This window comes from Equus asinus, chromosome X (genome assembly GCF_041296235.1).
Source record: "Equus asinus isolate D_3611 breed Donkey chromosome X, EquAss-T2T_v2, whole genome shotgun sequence".
NCBI classification, from domain to species: domain Eukaryota; kingdom Metazoa; phylum Chordata; class Mammalia; order Perissodactyla; family Equidae; genus Equus; species Equus asinus.
The window spans coordinates 19,626,321-19,651,084 of record NC_091820.1 but is presented as its reverse complement, the minus strand read 5'-3'; the positions used below and the strand labels follow the sequence as shown (position 1 = coordinate 19,651,084).

Genomic DNA, 24,764 nt, shown 5'->3' with positions numbered 1-24,764 from the left:
AAACTGTATCCAGACACTGGAGAATCACCCTCGAGGGGCGCAAAATCCCCCCTAGTCAAGAGCCACTGCTCTAAAAGATCTTCCCGTGCAGCTCAGAAACACTTACATGGAAACAGAATTCGGTTTTAGTGGAGTGGTGGAGGCAGAAGCGGGTCTGAGTGGGTGGTTGAGGATGCTGTAAGAAAGTGGATGGACCTGGGGGTGTGAACTGGCCTTCCCAAGTCCAGTTGGTGAGTTAATTAACAATATGAGAGATAAATATCAAGGTTACAAATGAGAATTAGGTAACATGAGATAAACAATAATTCAATACAACAACTCAAAAGAGATGTAAGACTGTATATGAAAGTATCAAACTTGTGGTATATTTAGAACTATAGGATTTCTGAGAAGAATTTACTGTGAGCTGGTCTCCAGGGCGCAGTATAATCCCTTGGCCCTCCTAGGCATGAATGCAGCCTTTCCCTGTTAGACAGCTCTCAGCTTCATTTCTCATGTTAGTCTTGTCTCTTGGTGGGGATGTGGACACATCTGTCTCAGACATAGATTGTGGGGTGGCAAGAAACAGTACCCACTAAGCTGGCTTTTTCAGTAGAGGGGAATGCAAGGACTGTCGGATAGAATCCCCAGAAAGCTGAAACGCAGGCCTCAGCAAGAAGAGGAACCAGAGCATCTTGAGAAGCCCTCAGAGGGATCATTTGTGGACATATTTACTCTAACACTCTGCCCACAGCTCAGCTCCTGACCCACTCAGTCTCCATTTCTTAGTTCTAATTCCTCAAAGAGGGAATCTGAGGATCTGAGAAACCACGCAACATGCCATGGCTTGGCTCTCTGAATCAGGTGTCCCAACCCAATTGCTTGGGTTGTGGGGTGGATGAGGCAGTTTTCATAGAAGGGGTGGGGTGGAGTGAGGGAGAAATAAAGAAATAGGAACCATATCACAGATCCTTAAGCCCTTCCACCACCTGTACAGATTTTACCCCCACTTTTTATCTTCCCAAACATTTTTACCCCACTGCTCCCCAAAACATACAACACATCTCACAGAAATGGCCTTACTGTTGTTTGCCAGTTGAATACACTGTTACCACCATTTACCTAAATCTTTGCTTCAATGCCGATGATACCGTGGTCTTTACAAAGGGGATGGGAGGGCAAAATATTAGTATAAACATTTCTATTAATAATGACATGGTCAGCAGGTATCATCTAAACTGAGACGGCTGTTTTTTTTTTTTAAAGATTTTATTTTTCATTTTTCTCCCCAAAGCCCCCCAGTACATAGTTGTGTATTTTTAGTTGTGGGTCCTTCTAGTTGTGGCATGTGGGATGCTGCCTCAGCATAGCTTGATGAGCTGCGCCATGTCTGCACCCAGGATCTGAACTGGGGAAACCCTGGGCTGCCAAAGCGGGGCACATGAACTTAACCACTCGGCCACAGGGCCGGCCCCTAAGGTGGCTATTTTAACAAAAGAAATATATCTGTTTGGAGAACAGTGTCTGAATAGCCTTCATCCCAGTCCTCCCCCATTGACATAACAGTTGGGAATAAAGACTACTGAGCTGTGGGAGATGGTACATCCTTCCCACTAGTTAATAAAGTGATGCCCTGCCTTCACAGTCTATTAATTAAGAAGGTAATCAGTGCATGCTTCGAGTTTGCTATTTGAAACTCAAAGGCAATAAAATCAGAACACTACTCAGATTTTTTTTTCTCATAAAGAAATGAATAACAAATTAGGGCCACAGAGCTAGAGTAATCACATTTTGAATGATTTCTCCTGAGCATGCCTTTAATAACCTGTATGTGTTGGGTAAGATGAACAAAGAAAGGCAAAGTTAATTATCTAGGAAAAGCTTCATCAAGGAGTTTTGGTCACATGAGCCCAAGGGTTCTCACCCCCAGTACTACTGACATTTTGGGCCAGATAATTCTTTGTGTGGGGGGCAATCCTGTGCATATAGTAGGATGTTTAGCAGCATCTCTGGTCTCTAACCAGTAGATGCCAGTAGCACCTCCTCCACCCAAGTTGTGACAACCAAAAATGTCCCCTGACATTGTTAAATGTCCCCTGTGGGGAAAAATCACCCTGGATTGAGAACTACTGAATTAACCACATACAGTCCTTCTCACTCCCCATCCCCCAGGTGCCTCCAGGGTTCTCTGTTTTAAACCCTTAGAACCAAACATTTCGTACCAGGGCCATCTACATTTTCCAGGGAATTGTTTGAAAAGAAATTGACTGGATCAAAATTACTAGTCCAGATAACAAGAAGGGCTCTTTGCATCTCTGTATGGAAAAGTAGCAGACAAAAAGAACAAAGGAAGAAGGTTGAATAAAGGTATTTACTTAAGGCACTCAGCTAAACACTTGACATATTAAACCCTACAGAACCCTCAGGGGCATCATTAGCCTTATTTTATTGGTGAGGAAACTGAGGCTTAAAAAGGTTAAGTAATTTGCTTAAGAACACACAGTCTGTAATTTAGTAGTGGGGCTAGAAGTCTGATGGCAAAGTTTGTGCATTTCTGCTATTGCCTCAGTATATGCACTTAAAGTGCCAGACATCTAATAAAGCAAGGTGACCAATTTTTATCTTTTTAAAAGATATGACTTTCATTATGGAGAGTTTCAAATGTGTGCAAAATTAGACTAAACAGTATCTTCCCATGTGTGCCGTTCCTGTACTCCTCACCCAGCTTCAACAACCACCAACTCATGACCAATATTGTTTCACCTAGAGCTTCTCAACCTTGGCATTCTTGACATTCCGGGCTGGATAATTGGTTATGTATGTCCAATACACACACAAGACAAGGCAAGACCAAAGCCAAGGGCTGACTGATTGGACTGGTAAAAGTACACTGAGTCGCTTTTGGATTCAGACAGTTTATTACTTACACAGACAGTGAAAGAAATGTAGCCAACAGTGCCATCGTTCTGTTTGTCCCACACAACAAAAAGGACAACATGGAAACAGGGTCATGACCTCGACTCATGTTGCTGAGGAGCCCATTGGAGATCACAACTAGCTGGTTTCCTATTGCGCAGCTCTATACTGAGGGGGTAGGGCAGGAAGCCCCACACCGCAACAGAATCAAGGATGTCATTAGAAACTGCCTCCTGACAGCCTTTCAGGAGAGATAGGGAGGCCAGTGGGAGATGGCCTCGGAGCAGCTCCTACCAGGCCTCCCACCACTCACATTCCAGGAAGATCACAAGGCGTTCTGCCAACACTCAGATGAAATGCCCTTCAAGTCTTTGCCGGTGTGATCTATGTGGACACACTGAAGGTCATCAGATTGCCAGGGCCAAGCCATTCCCCCACAGTGGAGGGCTGTCCTGTGCACTGTAGGACGTTGAGCAGCATCCATGGCCTCTGCCCACTAGATGCCTGGACCGCCATCCCCTAAGATGTGACAACTAAAAATGCCTCCAGACATCTCTAAATGTACCTTGGGGGGCAAAATTGCACCCAGTTGAGAACTGCTCATCTAGAACCCTATCCACTCTCCATACCCACACAATATATTTATCTGCAAATACTTCAGTGTATATTTCTAAAATAAAGTTTTTTAAAATGTAAACACAATATCATTAACATACCTAAAACAAATTAATAAAAATTCTTCTTTTGTAGCATCCAGAAATTGTTCAATTTCTAATTGTTTCATAAATGTAATTTTTTTTTTGGTGAGGAAGATTTGCTCTGAGCTATCTGTTGCTAATCTTCTTCTTTTTTTGCTTGAAGAAGATCAGCCCTGAGCTAACATCTGTGCCAATCTTCCTCTATTTTGTATGTAGGTTGCTGCCACAGAATGGCTGACAAGTGGTGTAGGTCCCTACCCAGGATCCACACCCAGGAATCCAGGCAGCTGAAGTGGAGTGCACCAGACTCAACCACTATGCCATAGAGCTGGCCCCATAAAAGCAATTTTTTCTACAGCGTTTTCAAATTGGACCCTAAAAATATGGTCTATACATTGCAATTGATTGCTGTCTTTTAGATCTCATCTAATCCTTAGGTTTCTTGCAATTTTTTGGTCACAGAAACTAGGTTTGTCTTATAGAGCTTCCCACAATGTAGATTTTGCTGATTGTATCCTATGGTGTTAACATACTCCTTTATCCTTTTCGTATTTCCCATAAATTGGTCTCGGATCCAGAGGTGTGATCAAGGCCAGGTTCTATTTACTTGGCAAACTACTATACAGGCGGTGCACATACCTCTGACGTTAGGGGTGGTCTTTTTGTCACGTTAGCAGTTGTCAATGCTCAATGCCTAGATCTAGTCATTCATTAGGGGTTATAAAATAGGGATAGTCTAATTCGTTACTTTCTTCATTACCTTCCTGCCTTCTTGATTACTCATTCTAAGATGAGACACATCTTTCTTACTATTTGGTCACCCAAAGTAACCCAAAGGAAAGGTAAGATAAATGCTTGGTTTCTTCCCTCTAGTTTCCAGTTTTCAAAATAATGCATTTGTTCCCTTGTATCCTCCAATACAGACAACTGAGGGTTTTGGTTTGTTTTGGATTTTTTTGTAGTAGTAGGAACTCATGGATTTAAACATATTTGATGGATTTCAATCCTTTGCAGTTCTTTTTATTTTTTATTTTTTTTGAGGAAGATTAGCCCTGAGCTAACATCTGCTGCCAATCCTCCTCTTTTTGCTGAGGAAGACTGGCCCTGAGCTAATATCCATGCCCATCTTCCTCTACTTTATATGTGGGACGCCTACCACAGCATGGCGTGCCAAGCAGTGCCATGTCCGCACCCGGGATCCGAACAGGCGAACCCCAGGCCTCCAAAGTGGAACGTGTGCACTTAACTGCTGAGCCACTGGGCCGGCCCCTATTGCAGTTCTTATCCCTTACTGATGCTTAAACTTTTCATCTTTGGCTGGCAGGAGTCTCTCCAAGTTGGCTCCTGAGTCCTTTTGACAATTTCTATCCTTTTTTTAAAAAAAGGATAATAGAACTTAAATATTCACGAGTATTTTTTTTCCTTCTTCTCCCCAAAGTCCCCCAGTACATAGTTGTATATTCTAGTTGTAGGTCCTTCTGGCTCTGCTATGTGGGACACTGCCTCAGCATGGCTTGATGAACGGTGCTAGGTCTGTGCCCAGGATCCAAACTGGTAAAACCCTGGGCCACTGAAGGGGAGCACACGAACTTAACCACTCGGCCACAGGGCAGGCCTCTCACATGAGTATTTTTATCTTCACAATTTGGCTCTACAACAGTGCTACTCAAAGTGTGGGCCTCAGGCAATACCTGTGAGCTTGATGGAACATCAAACTGATGGGCGCCTCCCTGGCCCATTGAATTAGAATCTCTGAGAATGGGGCCCAGGAAACTGTAGTTTAATAAGTTCTCAAGGTGATTTTTGCTGTTAAAGTTTGACAATCTCTGCTCTACAAGAATTGACTTTAGAGCCTAGCTTTGGGTCACCTTCCTCACTTAAGATCTCAAGCCATTCAGGAATTTCTCACCAGAGTAGGCCACTCCTCTCTTCTTATTGGACATCATCAGAGGGCACAGTCATCACTGAGGGTTTTTTCTGATGTTCTTTGAAACAACCAGAAGTCAAATGATAGTTTGATAGGTGAATGATAAATTTGGTTAATACTTCTTTGGATCAAAAAATTCCAATTTGATTATTTAATAATTGATTTTCATAAGTGGCCTTACAAAGTTGCCATGATGAAAATTTCAAAAGAATTGTTCCAAAAATGTTTTGAGCAATGGTAGCATTATGTGTGCTAGGGACTGCCATGGTTTATTGCTAATAGTTTTGCTTCCTTTGAGTTCCTATGGTTGAATGGTGTGGTGAGGTTATCCAGACTATCTTGCAGAAATAAAGGATTATTTTTCTTTGAAAGTGTGCTTATCTCATGCTTGCTTACTTGCTTACTCAAGAGAATTTCTCCTTGTGTCAAGGACGGGCTTCTGGGAAGCACATTGACTGTGTATAGTTATTCTCAAGCACCTTTAATGAATCATTCAACAAAGCCCCTCACCTGGCACTTAAGCAGACTAGGTGTTTAAAATGATTGGTTTCAGGAGCTGGCCCCGTGGCCAAGTGGTGAAGTTCATGCGCTCTGCTGTAGGCGGCCCAGTGTTTCGTTGGTTCGAATCCTGGGCGCGGACATGGCACTGCTCATCAAACCAGGCTGAGGCAGCGTCCCACATACCACAACTAGAAGGACCCACAACGAAGAATATACAACTATGTACTGGGGGGCTTTGGGGAGAAAAAGGAAAAAAATAAAATCTTTAAAATGATTGGTTTTGGATGATGAGAGACTTTATGAAGACATGAACTTAGATCCCTAAAGTGTTAGGCTCTCTTTTTTTAAGAATAAGATATTTGATATACTTGTGGGCCTTGGGAAAGATCGTTTCTCACTGGCACCACCTGATATCATTCAGAGATTTACATTTCACTCACAGAGAAGATAACCTGGTGAGTCCACTTCTGCTTGTATTATTGAGCAAGAGCCCACCTGATGCTACTTTTCAAAAGATTTATTAGAGGATGTGGAGACATCATCTTGAATGAGTATTTCATGATGACATCCTCCACTGGCACCTACTGAATGAGTCAAATATAAGATTTATAGGGGCTTAATAAAAAGTTTATCTAGCTAGGTTGTATCATTAAATGTCAAACTAAATGAAAAGCTTTCGACCTGAAGGCTTTCCAAAGAGGGCAAACCGAGCAGAGCATGGGAAATGTTGAGCTACAGAGGCAGCATACAATGCACAGGGGCTTTAAAGTCCAACAGACCTGAGTTTGAAATTCGGCTCTGCCCTTGACTAGCTCTGTGACCCTGGGAAAATTACTTAACCTCTAAGCACTGATTCTTATTTGCAAACCTGGTACAGCGCCTGAGCCTGACACAGAGTATGGTTTCATAAACTACTAAGTATTAAAATTACAATGTATTGTTTGAATATCCGGAGATGAGACACCAGGTCCAGCTCATGCTAAGGAAGGTGTGGTAGGCAGAATAACGGGCCCCCCCAAAGATGTCTACATCCTAATTCCCAGAACCTAGGAATATGTTACTTTACATGGCAAAACGGATTTTACAGATGTGATTAAATTAAAGATCTTGAGACGATGGGAGAGATCATCCTGGGTTATCCGGGTGGATCCAATGTAATCACAAGGGTCCTTTCAAGTGAAAGGGTTAAGCAGGAGAGTTAGAGAAGTTGTGACTACTGAGGCAGAGGCTGGAGTGATGCCATTGCTGGCTTTGAACATGGAAGAAAGAGGGCCATGAGCCAAGTAATGTGGGCAGCTCTAGAAGCTGGAAAAGGCAAGGAAATGGATTTTCCCCTGGAGCCTCCAGAAAGAGTGCAGTCTTGCTGACAGCTTGCTTTTAGCTCACTGACACCTATTTCAGACTTCTGACCCCCAGAACTTTACGATAATAAATTTGTATTTTTTAAGCTACTACGTTGGTGGTAAATTGTTACAGCAGCAATAGGAAACTAATACAGAAAATTAAACCAAATCTTTTTGAATATTCAAAGATTCTGAGTGCAGATTTTGCAAGGTGAAGATTTCACTTTGGAGTCCATGCCATTCAAAATCAATTAGTACAAAGTCCAAGGATGGCAGTAGTTTACTCGTGAAGGAGTTTATCCATCCTGGCATCAGATGCTCTTGATTACTCACTTGCCAGTCAAGCACCTTTGCATCCCATTCAGAGGGCCCCAGGCACAATCCTCAGGACCCTGCAGTATTTGCTGCTGTACTGGGAAACTGGTGGGAAAGCCAGAAGGAAGAAAACTGGTTATGGCAGATCAGTAGTCAAGAAAGACAACTCTTTAGGAGTATGAGAAGTGTAAATTTGGTCAACCATTCTGAAGGACAATTCGATAATAGTGTGAAAAAACATGTATATGAAGCCTTAAAAATGCAAGTACTCTGACTCAGCAATTCTACTTGTAGGGAAATTTATCCTAAGGGGAAAAACACTGGATCAGTATGCATATCATTCACCCGCTTAAAATATCCTTTCATGATTCCCATAATTGCTTATAGAATAACCCTTGAGGAGACTGAAGGGAGATAGCAGGATATCCACTTGTGCTGGGTAATGAAGACTGGCAGGTATTTGTACTGGCCACAGCTTCATCGAGACTTGAACCTGGCTAGATTAACCCTGAAGCTCCCGGAGCCATTTTAGCTACATTTGATCTTTTTCGTGAAAGTCACTGAAACGGTGACTGTGACTAACAGTTCCAATGTTAAGTTGATGCCTGCCCTTGAATATTTATTATAGACTATCATCCAATTTTGTGGTTTAAACAAATTAAAAATTTTATGTCTGTGTAATTGAGCCATTAAGTGTTGAAAATTACCTATATGACATTCAAATAATACATTTGGCACGCAAAGGTTGTAAATCCAAATTATGCTCAAATCCAAGTGAGGAATCTTTATTCATTTTTTTCTGTTGTATTATCTGTTCCAGCTGTATGTCTGGACCCAAACCCCATCAAGGAGGGACCAAAATTTATACAACATTCTTGAGTATGATGGTGGCTGCATTTGGAGTTTTGATTAAAGTGCGCTACGTGTGATTATTACTTGTAAACAGATGATTAGATATTAATTAGACAATAAGTGATTGTAAAGTACTTAGAAAATAAAAGTGTTTATAAATACCACCAAGTAACAGCAACAATAATTCTTTACTGACTACACAGCTGCTAATGTCAATAAGAATGATTTATTCTAGCTAAGGGCAATTTTAATTTATGCAAAAAAGCTGCTATCATATCTGTTTTGCTAGAGCAAAACAAAATATATCATATTTACAACTGATTTTATCATCAGCATTTAGATAAATACATCTCATTTTGACAAAAACAACTTCTCCCTTTTAGGACCTTCTCAAATATGGGCACAACCTTTATGGTACGGTGCCTTCGAGCGCCAAGAACTGGAGCTCCTTACTGCTCGTCTCTCTGACTAACGCCAAATATTTCTTTCTTTTAAATATAAGATGTACGATGACATTTCGTTAGCGGCATTTTCATTCATGCAGTAGGTTTGTCACGTCGGGTCTGTGCAGTTGCTCCCCAGCACCTTAAAACTGAGCTTAGACTTAATAAATTTTGGCCAAATAAATGAGTGAAAGTCAATTCTTTTTTGGTTATTATAGAAGCTGGAAAAAGAACAAAATCCATGTTAAGAATAAAAATAAAGCACTTTCATGCTATCTTCTTGATTTTGTTTTTCAAAAAATAAGTTTTGAAGTTCTGACTACTTTTTATGTCTGACCATTTTTTCCCCCTAATGGTCTTTATAGGTCATGGACCTGTATCGGCCTCGCTCTTGACCTTCTAGTGAAGCTGGCAACGCATCGGTGTTTATTTTTTTGTCATAAGTAAATTCAAGCACTTACAATGAGTCCAGGCCCATGGTTTCAGAGATATAAAATGAACTGAATGAATATAAGTTAAGAGTGCTTCGTGTTACAGGAGTTCAATAGAAAAGCGGGGAAGGGGTTATTTTGGACAAGCATGAGTTAGCCTAGCAATCTTGTTTACAAAGCAAATCTAACTAAATCAGAGTAAGGCAGGGTAGTTTGGTGGAAAATAGAGTTGAACTTTGATTCAAGAGACCTGGGTTCAAGTGATACTTCTGCCACTTACTGTGTGACCTTGCTCAAGTCCCCTAGCCTCTCAATCTACTTATTTGAAACTTTTTAGTATTACAATCTGTCAGTCTCCGAGTGCTGTTATGATATAATCCAATGCGTAAAAGCACCAAGTGAGGGGTGAAACGCTTTACACTGAAAAAAGTTTGATTATGTTAATTTTCCTGGAGTGAGTGACAAGGATTTGTGCATGGCTTTCATTACTTAGTACGGTGGAATTTTTTCTGGACTATGTCAGGTTTTAGGCCCAAACCGTAAGCCACACGTGGAAAACTGGGGAAGTGGCTCAAAATAGAGCATAAAAGTAACGAAATTCCATAGAAAGTAATAATGGTTTCTGGGAAACCTTAAATTTTTCTGTCAACTTTATTTTGTTTTTTCCATCTCCTTTCCATCTTTGTAATAAATTCCTTATTTGGTAAATCTGAGGCAGTGAGAAAAAAATGAATAAAAAAGAAAAAGGGAAAGTGGAAGAAACAGTGGGGTGAGGAGGGGTGGTAAGGGGGAAGGATTCGGGATGAAGGAGGTTTTACATATGGCCTTCCTGATAATTAAGAGCACTATAAATATGTAGGGGCATACAAACTGTAGCTAAATAATTGAAAATTTTCAGTATGATTGACCTAACATTTTTATACAATGAATATAAAGTTTCTAGCAGCATGACTACATCAAAGACTAAAAAATAAAAGGGAAGCAAAAGGTATTTTTAAAGAAAAAAACTTAGATATAATGCCTATTTAAAAAAAGGCTAATAGATATTTATATACGATGTTATGACTCATTTTTATTAACATGTGATGAGGATATGAAAGGTATTTTGCCATAAGAAACAGGTTATACTAGAACTTTATGATGGGGCCCTGGAATAGTGTCTTAGTTGGAGATCCCCGAGAAGCAGACCCTGAGACAAGTAGTTTATTTGGGAGGTGAGCCCAGGAGACACCCACAGGAGTGTGGGCAAGTAAGACAAGGAAAGGAAGGCAGCCAATACAGAGTGCACTGTCAAACTAGCTACCACACTGGCAATTGGACCTTAACCCCGCTGGGGAAGTCTGGGAGTCAGTGTAGAACATGCGTTTCAGAGTTATCCCACTTGAGGGCTGAGAGCACTGGGGCATTTATACATTCACTCCTCTCAGTCATTGGTTGAGAGCTCTTGGGGATGTGGGCTGTTAATTTCTGGCCCTTCAGCCCTGCCTCTGCGGTGGTGTTGGGGGCAGGGGGCAGGGGTTTCTGATGGCCAGAGAAAGCCCTCAGGCAGAGAGACACAGGTGCTGGCAGCTGGCAGCTTCTGCTCCCAAGACATTATTTTAGTTCTTCCCTGCAGATCTTTGGGAATGGTATTTTCAACAATTTGATGTGGTTAGGACCTAGCAGAGTGCCAAGCACGTAAGAGGTACAGGCTAAATGGTACGACTCAAGGTGGTGGCGCTTGGGATGGGCAGTGCTGATCTAACACACTCTCACCGAAGCCACGCCCTTCTTGCAGAGGTGACAAGACTCAGGAGCCCTGTCCCCAAAACATTCCTTGCGGATTTTTTGAACAGCCAGCCTCCAACACGTTTCCTCCGCTTCTGCTAACTGGCCATAGGATCCCCGCCCCCCAGCTTTGTCCCTTAGTTCCAGGGTTCTTGTTTCCTCTCACTGAGTCCTTGCACCTTTCTATTCACTCACGTGCTAACCTCTTGCTGCCTTGGGGGAAGAGGAGTAATGTTCATCTTTTTTCTGACTATAAGGGTAATATATGCTCATTTTTAAATACTTGTTATAGACAGGAAAATATAAAAAAGGAAACAAAAATCCCCCAAAATCCCAGAGCTCTAAGATGTCACTGTTAACATCTTGGCGCATTTCCCTCCAGTACTTTTTTCTAGGCATGCACATATCCCATAATTTGGATCATTTCTTTGAATTGTATTTTGTGGCCTGCTTTTCTCACCTGACCTATGTTAACATGTCCCCATAGCATTAGAATGTCTTAAAAAACATGACTCTTTAATGCATGTATAATACGAATGAATATGAATATATTTTATTTTTATTTTAACCATTCTTCCTATTGCTGTAAATTGTATTTTTTTGCCTTTTATAAATCTGTATTATGCATCTTTGTACATAATTATTTGTGTGCTTCTTTATTTCTTTAGGGATAAATTCCCAAGGGGAATCCCTGGGTCAAAGGGTATCAACATTCTAAAAGCTGTTAGCATGTTCTGACAAATGTCCTCCATGGAGTTTTTAACAATGTTAACATGTGTATAGATTTGTGTAACTATTACAATAATCAGGATAAGAACAATTCTATCACTCCAGTAACCTGCCTTCTGCTATCCCTTTATAGTCCCCCCGCCCCCCCCGCCCCCCCACCCCGTTCCCCCATAATCCCTAGAGGGTGATGGAAAGTTAATTCCATAGTGTGGAATTAACTGGTCATTCTCAGCTAATCATCTCAACGGCATGACGAAGCCCCCAAGTTGAAAGAACCCATTTAGGTATCAAGAAGTTCCCGAATCAGGTTGCAATAGCAGCCAAGACTCTGGTCCTCGGTGTGGGTGGAGCTGGTAAGGACTCCTCTCAGAGTGGTGCCTGAAAGAATCTATTTCTGCCCATTAGGACTGTGAGACACACTGAGATGCAAGCATGGGGCTGTGGGGGGAGGGGCATGAGGAAACCAAGACAAGGCCGGAGTGGGATTAGTGGGAATGGAATTGTGGAGCTGACCCTCAAGGCAGTTAGAAGTCTAAATGGTGAGATTCAAGGACTTGGGCTGAATATGTGTCAGGTGTGACTTGGATTTAGCACAAAGTGGCACTGATAGCTAAGGGGCTGACTTGGGTGACACAATGAAGATATTCATGCTAGGTAGAGGCAGCATCTTGGTTCAATGGGACGGGGAGGACGAGGAGGGGAGGAAGGGGGCATCTGTCCACTTTGAGACAGAAAAGGCTGGCTGGGGTGGGGTATAAGGGCATGGTCTAGGTTCTTGGGCAAGAGGGGTTCACAAGAACCCCTCTAGACATCAGGACTCTGCTAAATAGGCAGGTGAATGGGCGAGCCTCCCATTCTGGAGAATTGGAGGACCAATTAGAAACCAAGCTGGCAGCTCAGTGGCCCAGAACACAGTGGGGGTTAGGGAGTTAGGTGCTTTCCAGTGGGATCATGTGGCTCTAGGCAGTGTTCTCAAGCTTTAGCATGTGGCAGAATGCCTCCAAAACCTGGAGGTTTCATTAAAACACAGATTCCTGGTCTCCACAGCCTGAGTTTATGATTTAGTAGGTCTGGAGTTGGGAGTGAGAATTTCTGACAAGTTCCCAGGGCTGCTGCTGCTGCTCCTTTGGGGACTACATTTTGAGAATCACCACTGTAAGCAAAAAAATATTGAGATTAGATGAACAATCTCAATCCCACATCACCCAGCACAAGGTAGGGGGTGGGGTGGGGGAAGGGGCTCCTAAATGTATTGCAAGTCTTGGCTTTTCCAGCTTGAGGTGTTTTGTGCTTCCAGGACAGATAGGGTATGAAGGAAAGGGTAGGAAGTGGGTAGGAAGGCCCTTTTGCAGATGAGCAAAGTGTCACTGGAATTCTTGCATCTCTGGAGTTCTCTCAAGCATAAGTAATAACTGCGATGTCAAGTGATGTCATTCTGATTTAAAGTGGCAGGATCTATATCTGTCAAATAGTAAATCTGCTGTGGAATCCATTTTCTTCTTTTAAGGCTAGCCCTCTTTGCTTGAGAATAAAAATAATACCCCCTTATATTAGTATAGCACATTCTAATTTGCAAAGTGCTTTCACGTGATATCTTATTTGATCTCCCAATTTCTGTAAGGGAGGCGGGCAGGTAATTTTATCTCATCCTTTGGACTACTGGTTCTCAAATTATGGTCCCCTGATCTGCATCATCAGCAACACCTAGGAACTTGTTAGAAATGCAAATACTGGCTCCACCCCAGACCTACTGAATCAAGTCTTGAGGGACTAATTTGCATTTCTAACAAATTCCCAGGTGACGCTCATGTTGGTACTGCTGGTCCTGGACCACACTTGGATGAAAAGCACTGCTATAGATTTGTCGATGAAAATAATTCATAACCAATCTATAAATGAAAATTTGGGTGAGTTTATTCTGAGCTAAAATCTGAGGACCATGGCCAGGGGCCTTTCTTCCCTAAGGAAGAAAAGGCACCAAAGAAGTGGGGTGTTCAGAGTACATACCCCCAAAGAGGATGTTTCACATATGATTGAAATGTCCCTTTTACAATAGTCATGAGACTTCTCTGTTGGATACAGCAGGTAGGTCTGCTGTCTCGATGGACACAGCAGGGTGGCAGGTCTGTTGTCTCGAGCTGGGTGGTCACAGGTGAGCACAGCATCAGTTCCTAGCCTAAGGAAAGATGCTTATCCTTAAGAAAATGCCAATGTGGGGGGGGGGGAAGTTGCACCTTTATCTTAGGGCCATTGTTCTTGCCATAGGAAATGCTTAAAGGGGATATACAATGCATGCTCAACAGCCAGTCAGGCCCTTTTGGAAAAACAAAGTCAGGCGATTAGGTTTACACCAAACAAATGGCCTCCTCATATACTCCAATACATCCTATTGCTTGCCATTTCTATTTGTCACATTAAAGTGAAAGATTTAGAAGCCCAGGGACTTAAGAGGATGCCTACCTTGGTGCTTTTTCTACTACTACAGCTGCTGCATTCCTGCCCTCCCCACATCCCTTCCAATCCCAGCTCCCCTGCTTATGAGTATGAGGCCCTGAGTAATTACTCTAAATTGCAATTTCCTCACCTGTAAAATAGGGATAATAATAGGATCAAGCTCTTTGGATTCTTATGAAGATTAAACAAGATCTAGTACCCAGCACTGTGCCTGTGCTTAATAAATGCTAGCAATCACCATAATTTTTATTAATGTTATTAAAAGTGTGATATTTCACTAGAACAAATAGCTTTGTAAGTTCTTTTCCTTGAGTGTGAATCTTCAGAACGCCCCTCTTAAAATGGGGAATATTCCTGGACAATTTAGATATTAAGGCAGGTCCCATCCAGGATGTTCCTGTGATTGCCATGAGCATGTGGCTGAAAGCAGGGTGCTTGGGAAATGGGAGAAGAGGAATAATAGACCAGCATATGGAACAGTGTATTGAAGGGCAGACAACAGCAAGACTTGATTGAAGAAACTCTGAATAGCTGAGGAGAGAGAGGAGCGGCTGAGGGAGGAGCAATTGGGGAGGGCAGTCCGAGGTGGGAGGCAGGTTGTCAAAGACAATCTACTTCCTTCAAAGTTCCACCCAGCGGAGCCCCAGGGGTAGGCTCCAGGGCTACACTAGGCCTCCGGGGATCTGCCAGTGCTCTTGTTGCAGTCAAGGGGGTGAACACTCAGGCGCCCACAATAAATGCCCTGAGAGGCCCTCCGAGGCCAGCTGGCAACTGTGGGCACAGGGAGTTTGGGCTCAAAAGTGGCTTTATCTTCAGGGTGACTCCTACTTGGCAAAATTCTGACTACAGCACATCACACACTCACGCCAGGGACACGGTCCTTTTTTAGTGGAGGTCGGCTATGTTTTTTTCTCGGGGCGTCCTGGGCCCCTCAGGAAGCGGCTTTATCTTATCTGGGTAGTGCAGCCCGGCAGAATGGGCTGAGACCTTTGCAGCTGAATTAAACGGAAGAAACAAAAGCAGCAAGTTCGGACCCCGTGGGCACGGCCCGCCAGCCAATGGGGTCCGGCCGCTCCTCGGCGGAGTGGTACTATGATGACAGTAGCCAACCAGCGCGCTCCATGCAAATGAGGTACTGTATCCCGCACCCGCCGCACCAGTGCCGTCTGGTTGTTATAGTGATAAACTGAGGCCTTGCCTCTTGGCTTCTCTGGGAAGAAAAGGGACGGGGGGCGGGGGGTGGGGGGTAACCTCTTTACTTCCCCCAGGGAAGAGAGAAAGAAGGGACGGAGAGGGGGGATGGGTAAGGAAGAGAAAAATACGTGACAAAGAAAACATTCTCTGCCTGGGAGGAGACTCCGAGGGTGTAGAGCTGGAGGGAGCATTCACTGGCCATGCCAGTACTTACCACTGATGCTGAGTCAGAAACAGGTATCCCAAAATCCCTTTCCAATGAGCCTCCCTCAGAAACCATGGAGGAAATAGAGCACACATGCCCACAGCCTCGACTGGTAAGTAAAGACAAAGGATGCAAATGAATGCATGGCTATGGCACAAAAGAGTTCCTTATGCGCCCGCAGCCAGCGAGGAAAACGATGCTTAGAGGATTTTCATGTAAATGAGAAAGGAGCTGCCGCCTAATCCTCCTCAGCTGTTTATACTTAGCTTCTATACTGGGCGCTGCTCTCAGCTTACAAAGCATTATTGTATTGGCTGGGTAGGAAACGGGCTTCTCGGGCTATGCTGTGTTTTTGTGCCTTGGGAGGAGGGGATGGCCTTTTTCCTTTTAGGTGAATTCTCCTCTGAAGATAAAAATCCTACGGTGCGATTTTAAAATGGTATTCTCTTCGCAAAGCTTGGGACGGGTGCGTTAAGTTCTAAATTCTAGCTAAGGAATGATTCGGTCCTCAACTAATTTTGGTGCTTAATGCCAATTTTGGAAAAAATGAAAACGACCGTGGGAGCAAAACTTCCCCATTCGTATGAAAATTTCAAAATAAGTAACAGAGTCCCTTAGTGATGTATTTAAAAATAATGTGTATCTTAGATGAATTATAAACATTTCCGGAGTGTGCTGTGAGGATGTCTCTTCAGGTAGTGGGAACCTGGGGAAGCTACATTTCCTTAAAAAGGGGCCGCATGCCTTTAATAATGAAAGTGTGGAGACGGGACGCTCAGAGCTTCCTTCAGTCTCAGTAAGTAGTATCCCAAATTTGATCCGTTTCTCTGCTACTGGTTATGATTCCTTAAGTAAATGAGGAAGATGGTTGTCAACCACCACAGCGTGTATCCTTAAGGAATCAAAAACACCGAACGGGTGGTGGGTTTCCCGCAGCCTGAAATCTTGTGGAACTTGGGGAGACCTCTTTTTGAACCCTCAAATCCAAGCACTGCACTAGTTAGAGCTATCCTCTCTCTAGCAATTTCCCCAAGTTAAAAGGTGCAATATGTTGATTGGCTGTGGAGTTTGACCCTGGGAAAAGGTTTTTTTTAAAAAAAGGGTTTTGTAATGTAGCATTTTCTGTGAACTCCCGAATTGAGGGTTCACGGATTCCAAGGCCAGCCCATCATGGAACTGTCACTTCTTCATAAGTGTTATTAAGAGTTCAAAGTCAGGCTTAGAACAACTTCCTAAAACATGAAAACAAAGGGAGTTATATTAGAGCGCTGTGGGCTTTTGTTCACTGTGTTCTTTTTAAAATATATTTTCTTAGGGCAATTTAGAATTAACTGCTTCCCGATATTTAAGTCACTTACTGAATGATCTACACAATATAGTAACTATCTTCTCATGGGATACAAACCATCCCAATAAGTTTGCTACCGAGGGATTCCTTTGAGCCACTAAATGACTCATGGTCTAGCACTGAGAAAAAAATTGACCACTAAAAGCTTGTTACAAGATCACCCAAAATATATTTTTTAAAGTTAAACCCAATGTTCCAGATTTTCTTCACGCACCTTCCTGACAGGTAAAGGGCAGGGGAGAGAGGCGGCATCCGGTTCTAGTTTGTGTATCATTTCAGTCTCTCGTGCCCACTTCTTTTCCTTTCCACCTTTTAGCTCTTCTGCTCCTTGGTTGCTTCTGCCTGAGAGGGTGGGCAGAGGAAATCAAGGGAAGGAAGAAAGTTCAAGTGCTTTCCACTTTCACTCGTGACAGCCAATCCTGAAGATAACTCACAAGAACCATACACAGCTGACAATGTTACACCTCCACTTCCCTGCCGTTTTAGAAATGAGGAAACTGAGGTTCAGAGAGGGTAAGCGACTTCTCCAAAGTCACATTGCTTCCAAGGGGTAGAGCTGGGATTTGAACCGAGAGCTCTTCAGAACCCAACTTTCCTTTGCTAATGGTTTTACTTTAGTAACTAAGGCGCGTGTTGATTACTTAATAGCAAAGTTTGTTGATGAAGAGTAAGTGGCAAGTGAAAATATTAGCATTTGTTTTTATGGTTTTTTAGTAGTTTCTGTTGATCTTTAGCTTTGCTAATATCTTCATATTTCAAATTATATAAATTCTGTGTCTCTCCCAGCACCCAAACATATGGCCCCAAATCACATGTGGGTCACTGGCACCACAGCTGTTAGCAGGGTGTGGCTGCTGAGTTGCTTAACTTTGGAAAGCGCACGCAGAGCTGAGAGATTCCCCTTCAGAGGACAGGCTCCTCCTGCTTGTTATCAGACTGGAATTCATACAACTGAGAGGAAATTGGAGCCAGCTCGGTGGTCTAGTGGTTAAGATTCGGCGCTCTCAGGAACCACACCACCCATCTGTCGGTTGTCAGACTGTGGTGGCTGTGTGTTGCTCTGACACGGAAAGCTATGCCACTGGTATTTGACATACCAGCAGGGTCACCCATGGTGGACAGGTTTCAGCGGAGCTTCCAGATTAAGACAGACTAGGAGGAAGGACCTGGCCACCCACTTCCGAAAAAATGGCCATGAAAACCCTGTGAATAGGGGACGGCCCCGTGGCGGAGTGGTTAAGTTCACACGCTCCGCTTCGGCAGCCCGGGGTTCCCTGGTTCGGATCCTGGGCGCGGACATGGCACCGCTCATCACGACCTGCTGAGGCGGCGTCCCACATAGCACAACTAGAAGGACCCACAACCAAAAATACACAACTATGTGCCGGGGGGCTTTGGGGAGAAAAAGGAAAAATAAAATCTTTTTTTTTTCAAAAAACCCTTTGAGTAGCAGCAGAGCGTTGTCTGATATAGCGGCAGAAGGGGAGAGGATGGCATTAAAAGACTGGGCAGGGTTCTTCTCTGCTGTGCACAGGGGCGCTAGGAGTCAGAATTGGCTCAATGGCACAAACAACAAAGAGGAAGCAGGACTCAATAACAAAACATCATCTTTACCAAAGGTAGCAATTACCAGAGTGGTTCTCATTGTATTAGCTAAGGCACACATTGGCTCCCCAAACTCGCTCTAACTTTACTTAGGAATATGGAAAAGGACATTTCTGGGTTTGTAAAGGGCCATAAAGTTTTACTGCAAGTCCTGGAATGTGAACTTATGTCACTGAATGTCATAGTCTGCAAATATAAATTTTATTTAAATCTCAGCAATTGTGTAAAATGCCCTTTTTGTAATGAACTGTGTTCTCTATGTAGCGTGGCACTCGAGAAGCTGTGTACAGTGTTCCTGTGTCTACTATGCGTGTCTATATACTATTTACAGTGAAAGGTGTCTACTGTGATCCGCTTTAACTCAGCCCACATTGATTGAGTAGCTACTACGTCCTACTGCTGAGTTCTGAGCCCTCAAGTAGTCTGTGACCGAGAGATTCTAGAAGAGACAGAGAAAAAGATCGTTTCCATACGGGATGATAAGAGCACAGTGTGCGAAGAGGTGTGTTACCAGTTGCAGTGGGGGCAGAAAGGAGATGTTCATAAATGCCATGAGAGTGAGTCAAAGTTTGCCAGGGGGATGTTGAGTAGAAACCTGTCTTGTCCTCACTGTATCTCTGGCCTCTAATACAGAGCTTGGCATAGTCCTTTAAGGAAATGAAGCGGGAAGCTGGCATATGTAAATAAATAGGACTTTAAAGCAATCTGTCTTTCAGATTCTTCTAGGTAGCAAATTGATACAGATATTGAGGATCCAATGGAATCATGTTCAAGGGGGAATTTTTCTGAAAGGTAAACATGTAGTTTTTCCACCTGCCTTATTTTTTGTTGGAAGAAAATATAAGAAAGGAAGGGAATAAATAGAATTAAATAACACTGATAAATTAGAAAAGAAATAACAGAAAATTACCTAGGTTTTATGATAGAGCTTTTATTTTAGGAATGTAATCCTGTATTACCCTTTCTACTTTACCATGGTGCTGGGGTTTGAGATGTTTTGGAGAACTCTTCTTTCTATTGTTACAATGTTTATTCTTGATCCTTGACTTGTTTTCCATTCTTTGCTATTTTCTTGCTTAAACATGATGCAAAGTGACTTATAAGCTTGACTGTCAAGAAAAAAACTGAGTGGCCTTGGGCAATATGGTGTAACAGCCTTCCTTGGAGTCCTAACACCTGAGGGATGAGGACTCTTTGTGGGCAAGGACTGTGTCCTCATATCTCCCCGACCCTCAGATTATGCCTAAAATCCTCTGGGCCCAGCAGGTGCTCCATAAATCCTTTCTAACAAGGCCCAGCCACCCTGAAAGCTGTCTGCTTACGGATTTAGTTAATGACCTTGGTCAAGTTCTTCTAGGAGTGCATTCTGCTGTCAGAAGGAAGTTGTAATTCCAGCCTGCCGTAGTCACTACTATGAAGATAGATGTACCATGGATCAACTGAGAAGGCCTTGGAAATAAAAAAGGGCTGGTTTGATATGCCACGTTAGCAGGAGTTCATTTCAGGCTTTACTTCAAAGGGGAACAGTGCCAAGAGACTGCTGTCTTGCAGAAGGTGCATTATGTCAGTTGGGAGGTAGGACACTCACCCGCTAGTGCTCAGAAAGGTGACTGGATTTCCAGAGACATCAATGGCTTCCTTTACTAGTATCACTATCCATTTAGCCATTCAGAGCAGCATATATTTTAAATGTGAGCCACTTAATGAGCTGCGTTGGTAAAAATAAGCAAACATGAGCTTCCTTGGGCATTTACTGTGGTCAACTGGAATTTTGCCCAAGGTTATTATTAGACATCTTCCTGCTGGTTCTGGTCCAAATGCAACATCCATTTCTTGCAGATTGATAATAGGCATATCGAGCATGGAATCAATGGATTAGGTTCTTCCATTCTTTTAAGTCTGTACTTTTACTACCCCTCCAACTCCTCATTTGCCTAATACTAAACTGCTTATACAAGAAATAAATCTAAATCAAATATAAGAAGAACGATAGGTTCTTTGTTTTATTTTGGTGTTTGAGCGTATAGAAATGAAAAGAGTGTGTGTGTCCTCATTCAGGCAGAGAGGAGGATTTAAAGTATTCAGTGAGGCAGGGCTTTAGAAGGTGACTAGAGAAAACAGTCACCTACCAACAAGATCCACAGTTAGCCAGCTGGTTAGCAACTTCCACGTACAGCAATGCACCAGGTGCCGTGGAGAGAAATAAAAGAAGTAATCCACAGCCCCTGCCCTTGCGGATCATTTCTGTTTAACAGGAGGCAGTAGTTTGGTATGTGGAAGCATGCCAGGATGCTGAAATCCCTTAAGAGAGCTTTTTTTGTAAGTTTGATTTTAATATAGTGGACTTTGTGCAGCTTTTAAGCTAAATTTTATCCATTGAGCAATAGTACTTCTCAGCAGGGAGAACTCCATTAACCTGATCCCTGAGTTAAGACAAGTCCCTGCATTTGAAGAAAAGATACAACTTGCTGATCCCAAACCATTTTTGGTCATAGAAAGGGTCAGCCTAATTTTGAGGGGATCTTCAGCCCCCATTGCGAGTGGCACCCACCAGCCTCTAGAGCAGTGCTGTCCAGTAGAAATACAATGTAATTTCAAGTTTTCTAGTAGCCACAGTTTAAAAAGTTTTAAAAAAGTGAAATTAATTTTAATAGTACATTTCATTTAATCTGATATATCCAAAATATTATTTCAACATGTAATCAATATAAAGATGATAAATGAGGTATTTTATATTCTTTTTTTCATACTAAGTCTGAAATCTGGTGTGTATATTATACTTGCAATACATTTTAATTCAGACTAGCCAATTTCAAGTGCTCAGTAGCCACCTGTGGCTTCAGAAGGAGCCCAGACGCCTGTCCAGGCCTGTGGAAGATGAGCTCTGAGAAGCTGCAATGATAAATACTTTTTGTGTTGCATGGCACGCACATACATGTATTTACTCACAGCTTTACAAAAATCACTTTCCTTTACTTCATATTTGGACTCTATGCTATCCTATTCTGTTTCGGTTAGGAGGCTGGTGCAGTACTCTAGGTGGGAATTAACAAGTTTGGAGTTTTGGATGGGGCGGTGGAGAAGGAGAGAACTGGGTGGATGTAGGAGACGTTAAGAAGGTAAATGCCCCAGGATTTGATAACCGAGTCTGAGGGTGGGGCAGTACCAAGGAAGACTCAGTTTTCTGGCTCCAGTGAGTGGGTGCCATCACTGAGATGGGAGCATCAGGGGACACGAGTTTGTGAGAGTTATGTTGGGGATACCATGGGGACTTCCATTCTGAGGTGTCTAGTTATTGTTTGGTTTTGGAACTCAGGAGAGAGTTCTGAGCTGGAGATGTAGATCTGGGAGACATCAGCATGGAGGAGATGGACGTGAAATTGAGGGAGTGAAATTGATGGGAGCAAAATTGAGTCAGACAATTTCTTTTTTTTTATTTTTTATTGAGTTAATGATAGGTTACAATCTTGTGAAATTTCAGTTGTACGTTATTGACTGTCAGTCGTGTTGTAGGTGCACCCCTTCACCCTTTGTGCCCACCCCCCACCCCACCTTTCCCCTGGTAGCCACTAATCTGTTCTCTTTGTCCACATGTTTAAATTCCTCATATGAGTGGAGTCATACAGAGATTGTCCTTCTCTATCTGGCTTATTTCACTTAACATAATTTCCTCAAGGTCCATCCATGTTGTTGCAAATGGGACAATTTTGTTCTTTTTTATGGCTGAGTAGTATTCCATTGTATATGTATACCACATCTTCTTTATCCATTCATCTGTTGATGGGCACTTAGGTTGCTTCCACGTCTTGGCTATTGTAAATAATGCTCCAATGAACATAGAGGTGCATGGGACTTTTGGAATTGCTGATTTCAGGTTCTTTGGATAGATACCCAGTAGTGGGATAGCTGGATCGTATGGTAGTTCTATTTTTAATTTTTTCAGGAATCTCCATACTGTTTTCCATAGTGGCTGCACCAGTTTGCATTCCCACCAGCAGTGTATGAGGGTTCCTTTTTCTCCACAACCTCTCCAACATTTGTTACTATTTGTTTTAGTTATTTTTGTTATTCTAACGGGTGTAAGGTGATATCTTAGTGTAGTTTTGATTTGCATTTCCCTGATGCACAGCGATGATGAGCATCTTTTCATGTGCCTATTGGCCATCTGTATATCTTCTTTGGAGAAATGTCTGTTCATGTCTCCTGCCCATTTTTTGATCGGGTTGTTTGATTTTTTGTTGTTGAGTTGTGTGGGTTCATTATATTTTATGGATATTAAGCCTTTGTCAGATGTATTACTTGCAAATATTTTTTCCCAGTTAGTAGGTTCTTTTTTTGTTTCAATCCTGTTTTCCTTTGCCTTGAAGAAGCTCTTTAGTCTGATGAAGTCCCATTTGTTTATTCTTTCTATTGTTTCCCTGTCTGAGAAGACATGGTGTCCGAAAAGATCCTTTTAATACTGATGTCAAAGAGTGTAGTGCCTACATTTTCTTCTAGAAGCCTTATGGTTTCAGGTCTCAGCTTTAGGTCTTTGATCCATTTTGAGTGTATTTTGGTGAATGGTGAAAAAGAATGGTCAATTTTCATTCTTTTACATGTGGCTTTCCAGTTTTCCCAGCACCATTTGTTGAAAAGACTTTCTTTTCTCCATTGTATGCCCTCAGCTCCTTTGTCAAAGATAAGCTGTCCATAGATGTGTGGTTTTATTTCTGGGCTTTCAATTCTGTTCCATTGATCTGTGCACCTGTTTTTGTGCCAGTACCAAGCTTTTTTGATTACTGTAGCTTTGTAGTATGTTTTGAAGTCAGAGATTGTGATGCCTCCAGCTTTGTTCTTTTTTCTCAGGATTGCTTTAGCAATTCAGGGTCTTTTGTTGCCCCATATGAATTTTAGGATTCTTTGTTCTATTTCTGTAAAGAATATCATTGGGATTCTGATTGGGATGGCATTGAATCTGTAGATTGCTTTAGGTAGAATGGACATTTTAACTATGTTTGTTCTTCCAATCCATGTACATGGGATGTCTTTCCATCTCTTTATGTCATCATCCATTGAGTCAGACAGTTTCTGAGCTGAGAAGGAACTAGATGGAAATGGTTAAGTAGCAGGAGTGCCTCAGGGTAATCCTACTATAGGGTAATTCTGGAAAGTAACTGACCCTAAGCCATCCTCTCAGGTTCTTAGAAGGGGGAAAATAGAAGAGCTGTAATTAAAGCTATTAGAAAGCTCCTTATATCTATCTGCCTGTCTCTACATGAAATATGGTTAAATTAATCTACTTTACCCCAGAATCTTTCCAGGATGGAACCCCGAGGAACACCATTTAAAGAGCCAATAGAGGAAGGATCATAAAAATAAGACAGACAGGTATTTCTCAAGTACCTGGGAGATCGAGTGGCCAAGGGCAGGGTAAGTTCTGTGGAAGGAATGTCCAATTCAGCCAAATGTGGCAGAGAGATCAAATGAGGTAATAAGCAAAAGTCTCCTTTGGATTTGGAAAGAAGAGGTCAATGGTGATGTTTCAGCGAAGTGGTGGGGACAGAGACTAGATGACAATAGGTTGAGGAGCCTTTAAAAGGGTGAGGAAGTAGAAGCTTGACTGAGAGGGGAAGTGGATAGAATGTATAGGACTCAAAAGGGGATAAATCAGAGTCTAGGGTTGAGAGAGGGTAGCTTTTCTCCTTTCTTCTTTCTTTCCTTCCATTCTTCCGTTCATCCATGCAATTTGTCAAAGCTTTTGGTTGGCTCATTCTTTTAAGATGGTAGCAACTTGCACTTAAATATAAATGGGAAACAGCCAGTGGGAGAGAGTGAAAGTGATGGGGAAATTGAGAAGGGAATGACCCTTAAGCTGGAGAAGTTGGGCTCCACTGCACAAGTAGAAGAATTGGCTCCAGGTAGGAAAAGAGACTCCTCTCTCACAGTGGTGGTGAGGAAGGTGGCAAGGATGTTTTGGGTAAGAATAAGTTGTAAGGGGAAGGGTATTGAAAGTTGAAAGCCTCTCATATCTGATAGCCTCTGTTTTCTCTGTGAAGGTGGAGGCAAATTCATGGTGGC

At 42.5% G+C, this 24,764-nt stretch overlaps 1 protein-coding gene across 5 annotated transcripts in view; it reads left to right on the top strand.

The window, feature by feature from the left end:
* Positions 1-24,764, top strand: part of PCYT1B (phosphate cytidylyltransferase 1B, choline) — a 151,443-nt gene that overhangs the window by 7,814 nt on the left and 118,865 nt on the right. For 2 of the 5 annotated variants that reach the window (XM_070503205.1, XM_014830258.3), the window contains exon 1: positions 15,514-15,866. The exons of 1 other annotated variant lie outside the window; for it this stretch is intronic. In XM_070503205.1, coding sequence (XP_070359306.1) covers positions 15,750-15,866 — 117 coding nt within the window. In that variant the 5' untranslated portion in view covers positions 15,514-15,749. Of the gene's footprint in view, positions 1-15,476; positions 15,867-24,764 lie in introns of those variants that run through there. 2 more of the 5 variants (XM_044763689.2, XM_014830261.3) reach the window with 2 other exon arrangements.